General features: G+C 34.6%; 1 protein-coding gene across 1 annotated transcript in view; it reads left to right on the forward strand.

Moving 5' to 3' along the window:
• MYOM2 (myomesin 2) overlaps window positions 1-7,084 on the forward strand; it is an 81,861-nt gene extending 74,777 nt beyond the window's left edge. Inside the window, 5 exon segments of the mRNA XM_065730769.1 lie at window positions 1,163-1,326; window positions 1,623-1,659; window positions 1,777-1,799; window positions 2,754-2,809; window positions 6,016-7,084. Of these exon segments, the coding sequence (XP_065586841.1) occupies window positions 1,163-1,326; window positions 1,623-1,659; window positions 1,777-1,799; window positions 2,754-2,809; window positions 6,016-6,330 (595 nt within the window). The 3' untranslated portion in view covers window positions 6,331-7,084.
• The last annotated feature ends 1,098 nt before the right edge of the window (window positions 7,085-8,182 follow it).

An 8,182-nucleotide genomic window follows, 5' to 3' on the forward strand; every position in this document is an offset into this window, starting at 1 on the left:
TAGTCTGCATATCATGAAACATAGTAAACAAATTTCCAGCTAGCTTTGAATTATCCATTATAATGAATAGTAAGAATATAAGACCCAAAACCAGAATGCATTATCCACTCATGGCACAGTAGGGAATACAGTATTTTGTAATAAATAGTTATTTCTATCCAGGTATGTATTTTAATATACTGAACTCAATGTAGTCCTCTTACAGCAAGGGAGATAATAAAAATTCCTATTCCTCATCAAACTAGCTATGAAGCCAAATCAACCATGTCTGTGCAAATAAATTAACTGATCAAAGAGAAGCTAATGTTGACTTTATCTGCTAACAAATTCCAGTTAAGTATGCTCTGGGAGGAAGGAAGTAAAAAAATCTTTTCTTCAGTTAATGAGAGAAAGAGAAAACTTCTTTGCAAGCCATATTGAAAATAGGGTGGTTTCTATACTCTCCCTAGATAGCTTCTTTTGTTTCCACTCTTCAGGATATATTATAGGGCAGAAAGACCACTGATCTAAATTAACAGAGCATTTCTTGTAATTGGGAAGTGTCATTAGAATGGTAGTGAGTTATTATTATTATTATTATTTTTTAAGTACATACTTACTAATTATCAGCAATTAGAAAATTTGCTTCTCCCTTTGTTCTTAAAAATAAATGGACAAACAAAGGTGTTTTTTGCCTTGATGCAAGAATAATAAATTCTATTTAACTCTTTCACTATTTTATTAATCTTTTTTTGAAGCTAATGAATGGTGATGTTTTTTTTTCTCTCATAAAAAAAAAAAAAAGGATTTTTTTCCTCTAGTTTATTATTCTGATGTGTTCAGCAGTATCGTGCATGAAGCCTTTAGAACTCTGAAGTCATATAGCATATTCACATTCAGATATGTATGAGTAAATAGACACAAACATAGATGTCTGTGTATGTGGGGAGGGAAAAAAGAGGGTATAAATCTTCAGAAGGAAACTTCAAGCTAATGGTTCTAAAGTGTTTCATACTGACACTAGAAAGAAAGTTATCTATTGCCTGTGAAATTGTACTCACTAGTTACAGTTTATTTCTAATTTGGAAATAGTATGTTGTCCTTTGTAACCTTTTATAGATGATCTCCTATGGAGAGTATATGTGAAAAGAATGTTTGAACCCATGTCTATTGGTTTTTCAAGGGAATCTAAGATTTCTTCTGGTGAAAAGATGAAGATTGGAGGTGGAGAGGATGTTGCCTGGCTGCAGATAACTGAACCCACTGAAAAGGATAAAGGGAACTACACCTTTGAAATCTTTGGTGACAAGGAATCCTTCAAACGCACACTTGATCTGTCTGGGCAAGGTATATTTAAGATCATGCTTATATGGTAATTTTTCATGGATTAAACAGAAGTAGTCAGTAATAAGAAGAGGAATGCAGTAAAAATAGCCTGTGTTCAAAATAAAATGCAATTTAGTTGCACAGCTGTTTTTACCACTAGTGACACTGTAATCGGGGTTTGTTTTTCCATTCTGCCACTGTTTAACATTTCTGTTTTTAAAAGAATTTATTAAAGATATGTGTTTAGTTGCTTATACTAGAGTCCTAAACTCAAATGGTGTTCATGGACAATAACTCTCTCAACTGTTTTGTTACAGCTTTTGATGATGCACTTACAGAATTCCAGCGACTCAAGTAAGTGCTACATTTTTTTCATTTTAATAATATAACAATAATCAACACAGAAAATTATTTCATTAATAATTTTATTAATAACATTAAATTTTTTTTTCCTCCCCTCTACGATTTTAGGGCAGCTGCTTTTGCTGAGAAGAGTAAGTTTATTTTACATTTTATTTTTCATGTTCAACAATCTAGTCTAATGTTGTCCTTAAGACATCTATCACGATATATTGACATAGAATTATTGACATAGAATTATTACAGAGTTCTGTAATGGCAGAAATCACCTGTTACTGCAGAATACTGCAATAACAATAGTAATTTGAGGGTTTATTTCTCTTTAATTCCAATGCAAACCATCTGAATGTGAATTTTACACATTGTCCTATGATCCACTATGTCTTCCTAGGATCCACAGAATTTTTGTGAGGTGTGAGCATCTGAGTGTAACAGAAGGAGATGTTAACAGAAAGCTAAGAATGATACTGAATATTGTGTTCTACATATTAAGTAGAAAATAACCTGCTAATGACCATTGGATACAGAGCATGTTGAAAGAGGGATAGTAGGGAAGCTTGTTACTGTAGGAATTCTGGTACAAAGATCCAATGTACCTTGATAATGAAAGATGCTTCTGCCCAGAAAGATGACGGCAGAACAGATTTTCCTCTGATCTTAGATACCACTACAATGCTGAAAGTATCTGCTTTGCTTTGCTCTTTGCCCAAAACTCAAGCTGACAAGCTCAGTAGCAGCTTCAAGGCTGTTGTGTCTATCAGCTTAGAACTTCATAGCACATCCTCTGCTAAAAATGTGAGGGAACCATAAAATACATTAATAAGAATTACCATTGTATTGTAAAAACTGTATTGTTTCATATTTAGTTAACCAAGAATTCCAGGTCTTACTGGTAGAAGAGAATATATTTTCAAGAATGCCTACATTCCAATTTTCTACATTTGTTGAATGTATATTTATTCTAAGATAAGCCCAAACAGAAGCCATGACTAGTATGATACCATGTTAATTATATAATTAAGAAATTAGTAATTTTGAGCTCTAAACTTCGCTTTATTTATTTATTTTTATTTATTTTTAACTCCTAGACCGTGGTAAAGTCATTGGTGGATTGCCTGATGTTGTTACTATAATGGACGGGAAGGTAAGGACAGTTTTTTGTCAGTGAATCACTCTGGTGAAATTTCACACTGTTGAAGTGTTTTCTTCAATGGGGAGAGGGAAGGAATACAGATGATATTTGCAAAATTTGAGAGAAAAGAAGTAATTTAATTGAGTTGTAAGCGAGCATGGGTACCATAAGCTGGCTACACAGTTAAGGCAAGCATGGCCTAGTTCCTATCTCATACAGGCAGGGTCAGCCATGAGAGGTGCTGGTCCTTTGTCCAGATTAAGTGGAGAATGAATTAACTGCAGACTAAAATCTGGGCTGGGTCTCCGTTCTGTATACTGAGCAGAGCAGTTCAAGGGGAGAAACCTCTCTTGCCCTGTAGGAAAAAATGAAGAGGCGAGACAGCCACTCTGACACCCAATGAAACACAAGAGGAGGTACTTGGAAATGATTGCTCATACAGTATAAGAACTAAGGAGTGCATAATTAAATAGTCACTCAAACTAAAAGGAAGTATTTTTTCAAGAGATTCATAATTTATTTGTCCCTTAATACTTTAGACCAAAATAGACTTAGGTCCAAAAAAAAAGAAAATGGCAATGGTATGAAGAGAAATCCAGCAATGGCTATTAAACACAATCATCTCAATACATCTCATACTAATAAACAGTTTGTAATCTACCAAATTGAGGAAAGAGGGAATATGTACTGGAAGCAGGATCACAGCATTCATTCTCATTTTTGTACACTTTTTAATGTGGTTACTTTTGACCTCTAAAAGAGCTAGGACTTTATTCCAACTGGCTGTAGTAGATCAGCTTGTGAGCCAGTGTGACTCTTACTATCTGCAGTTTCTTAACAGCATTTTGAAGGGGGTATCTAAGTGTATTGTGTGATGTATATCTTCAGAGACTACAGCCATGTTACCATGTGTGAAAACTGTCCTTCTCATGGCCAGAGAAAGGGTAACATATAGCTCTTCCACATTTTACTGTACATGGCCATTTCTAGATATTCAGACATAGTCTCTTTAGAAGTGGTGAATAAAAGAGGCCTTGCAGTAGATGCTGAAAACTGCTCAACTTTGGACCAAATCAAGATGATTTATTCTTGGACCATTTCTTCCCTTATGGTGTCTTCTCATTGTAGTAAACAAAGGCACTTCATGGCAAGAAAGCCAATCTCTTGGGAAGTTCAGCATTATCTACTTGATGACCAACATCTTAGTGTCTGCTGGGAAAGAGCCAGAAGAAGTCAAACTGCATACTGATAATAGCTGCAATTTCCTCATACAAAATAATGCCCTAAAGCCTATGTCCTTAAATTAAGGACATGCTACATTAAAATTTTCCAGAAGGTAGAAGGGTTCAAAGAGGCTTAACCATGTGAGGATTAAATAACTGAATATCCAAAGGAAGAACCTCTGATTCCTAAAATCAAGGAAAACAAAACATACCAGAAAGAATTGTAATTTTATAATTACTTGTAAATTATATATGAACAGATACCATGCAAAATTCATGTAAGTACAAGTGAGAAGCAGCTTTACAAAAAGTAGAAAACAAAACAAAGATAAGAAAAAGAATAAGGAGGTTTTCTCATGCAATGGAATGGTATATCTTTGCAAATATGTGAACACAAGACAAAGCTTTACTAGCTCCTTAAGATGGTATAAATGATTTTAGGACACATCTATAATTTAACAAATTAGAAAAGGCCCAAATGATCTAAAATGAGTGTGGAATATATCTGCTCTCTGGCAAGCTTTTAATATTAACATATTAAGACTTGATTAATTATTATTAATGAATTATTAATTCCTCTTAAATGAGGTCATTATTGAGGGTAATAGTCAAGAAATGCTGCTCGTTATGGTAAGGACAGTGAGATTTAAGCTTTCTATTCTCTATCAGAATTAGTTTGATTTCCCAAAATTTATTTTCATGTTTACATCATTACTCTTTCAAATATTTTATAGTAAAGTCAGTTCTTATAGGTTATTGGTTAACTTTACATTCTACATGATATCACTTCTTTAAGGGTACTTGCATATGTAGGTAGTCATCAGGTTGTACAAAGTGCACATAAATCTTTCTCCAACAGTCCCCTCTGATTTAGGAGGCACACCATAAGCAAAACTGCTTCTATTTGTGTATGTATGGCACTTCCAAACACTTAAAATTTGTCTGGGTTTTTTTTTTTTCACTGTGTTTAATCTTATCTATTTGTTCATTGCAATTCAAGAAAAATAGTGCAAAATAATGCTTGGACTTTCTCTGCTCCCTGTAGTTCAGGATCTGTGGATCTTGAAGAATAATTCTGAGGGGTTGGGCATTCTGGTATAAATTATTTAATTGGTTTTTTTTTAACTCAGTGGTACAATTTTCATGTTGATGTAAATTACACAGACAAGAAATTTGTGAGAATAAAATTCAGTAGAAGATGGATTAAGTAGGCAATAATCAGTGCAGTTTCTCAAATCATTATTTAATGTATTCTGTCATAATTACCTAAATACATAAAATTTGCACACATATACAGTGATGAAAATGGGTTTTAAAAAGTAATCCATATTGATTTGGAGGAAAAACCATCAAAATTCTGCGGGCTTCTTCAGTCTTAGTTCAGTTCTGAGAAAATACCTGAACTGTCAGGATGGCCTATGAGGTCATTTCAGCTATTCTCTTAACATGCACGCAACACTTTCACAACCTATATGAATTATTTAGTTTTCATAAAATATTTCCATTTTACAAGTCAGCAGCATTTGTAATGAACATCTGATGATTCATGTTATGTACTATTTTTAAATGATTTTTTTTATATATAATCTGAAGTAATAACCTCAAGAGGCCTAGTCTGAAAAAGATTTGCTCAGTTCTCCTCCCTGCTGTGTACAGGGAATCTTCAAGGATGTTTTTAAACCTATCATTGCCTGAATATCATGTCAGATTAATGGGTTGCCAGGAGTCTCCTGCAGGCAGGACTGCATTGACAGTCCTACTTACTGTATTCAGAATCTTGCCCTGGGGCTATTACTGCATCACAGTCACTGGTAAGACGATGGAAAGTCTCAGTGGTAGAGAAAAATATAGAAACTCTACTTTTCAGTCCTCAAGAACATGCTACCTGTCTTACTTTAATTTACTAGGAATAAATGTCTGAAAGTAATACTGAAAATATTCTATTTAAACAAACTTGACTAATCCTTAAAAATATTTCTTTTTTAACTCCCTTAGACTCTGAATCTGACCTGTACAGTGTTTGGAAACCCTGATCCAGAAGTGGTTTGGTTCAAGAATGACAAGGCACTTGAGCTTAATGAGCACTATTTGGTTTCACTGGAACAAGGAAAATATGCCAGTTTGACAATTAAGGGAGTGACCTCAGAAGATTCAGGCAAATATAGCATTCATGTCAAGAACAAATATGGTGGGGAAACAGTGGATGTCACTGTAAGTGTATACAGACATGGTGAAAAAATACCTGAAGTTAACCAAAGTCAGCTTGCAAAACCTAGACGGATACCACCATCAGAAGCTAGTTCTACCTAGAACCTGAGGGCAAGACAAAATCCTATAAGTAAAGCTTGTAACTATGATGAACAAAAATTGTACTTGAGCTGTACCTAAGGTATTCCCATTCATAACTACTTGGTAGGAAAACTGGGCTTTTAGAAGTTTGCTTTAGGGTGGTAGCTGTGCTACAGTGCTGTACACATGTGCATTGAAATAATTATGACTACGTGTAATAGGATAGTACTTCCAAATAGCAAAAAGCCAAAACCTGCCAGAAGTTCCTATGGGCAATGGCAGATTGCATAAACTTACAGTAAACCTCCATTTCCACACCTCCAACAAAACCCACTGAGCACTCTCTTGAGAACATTGAGAACAAATGTTTCATCAATGAAGGTAGTGAACTGTAGTTACATGCTCAGAAATGATTCCTGCTCTGTTACACACACAGTCCCTTTGGCTTTGAAGCCCCTGATTGCGTAGGTTTAGTGGATAGTCTCTTCTTAGTAATTACATTGTTATTTTATAGTGTGAATTTTAATTCAGTAGTTTTACAAATGTTTACTGTTTGCTCACTGAAGCATAGGTTACATGGTTGTATTTTGTTTTTCTTGCACTGTGCTAATAAAACTTTGAAAGTCACCTTTGCTACTCACTGCTCCAAATCACACCTAACTAGTTTTGTTTACTCTCTTTTGTTGTTTAATTATTGCTTATTGCACAATTTCACAGCTGGTAGCATGCAGACAATCAACTTTCAATAAATGCAAATTATGGTTAATCACAGTCACTGGGTGGCACTTATGATATTAATTTCACTCTTTACAATGCAGTCCAAAATGCAAGATCAAACTGGTATCAAAAGACATGTATATAACTCAGTCACTTAGGATAATTACCTCTTTGATTCTCCTCTATCCAAAACGAACTCTTCCATGGGTGGTTTAATGTTCTACTAAGCTAACATTTAAATATGTTTATAATATATTTATACATATGAATGTCTTCAGCAAGACTAGCCATATCTTTCATACAATATATGACTGAAGTACTGTGTTCGGTTGTTTTTGTTGCTGTTGTTGTTTGTTTTGTTTTGTTTTTAGTTCAGGTTCTCTATTTCAGTAAAAATCTATTTACCTACTTAGATGAGCCTTTGATACTTGCTAAACAGCTTCCAGCAAGGAGTTTAATGGTGAGTAATGGTGGTGATATGAACTCCGTGGATACAGCCCTCCTCTCTTGACTTCTCCCAGTCTCTAGGATAAAGGAACATTGTGGGAGGCAAAGGTGACTGGATGAGCTATGGTCTATAGAAAAAGTACTGCAAAATCTTCACCAGGGAAGCTGGTTATGAAGGTGCTTGGTAAAAGTGCCAGGAAAGGAAGTTGTGTTTGGGGGTTGTGGCTGAAAGCCATAGTTCAGGTCTGAAATTATGGAAAAAGCATTTAACTTTGTTTTGTTTCTGTTTGTTTAAACAACAGTAATTATATATGCATATATACATACATGTGTTATATGTATTCTCATCTAAGTGACACAGAACTCCCTTTTTTTTGACTGGAAAAGAAATACTTAACTTGATTCACAGTTATTTTATTTTTGAGACAGATTGAAAAGCAGAGGATGTGAAAATACAATTTACAAACTGCCAAATATCATAGATTACTATTCCAGGAGACAGAAGAACAACATTACAACATTCAGTTATTCCCCTTTTGCCTCTTCTCCATCCATGGGGATTTTGAATTTAAATCTCTGACCATCAAAGGTGGTGCACTAATCCCCAGTCTTCTCTGTGTTTTGTATTTGTATTTGGAGTGCTGCTTCTCCCAGTCATTCATACTTTTTCCCTCTGTGTGACTAGGTAAATAGACACTGGAAAGATCTG

This window comes from Cyrtonyx montezumae, unplaced genomic scaffold (assembly GCF_038088225.1).
Source record: "Cyrtonyx montezumae isolate F1298 unplaced genomic scaffold, pur_monq_1.0 scaffold_13, whole genome shotgun sequence".
Lineage (NCBI taxonomy): Eukaryota > Metazoa > Chordata > Aves > Galliformes > Odontophoridae > Cyrtonyx > Cyrtonyx montezumae.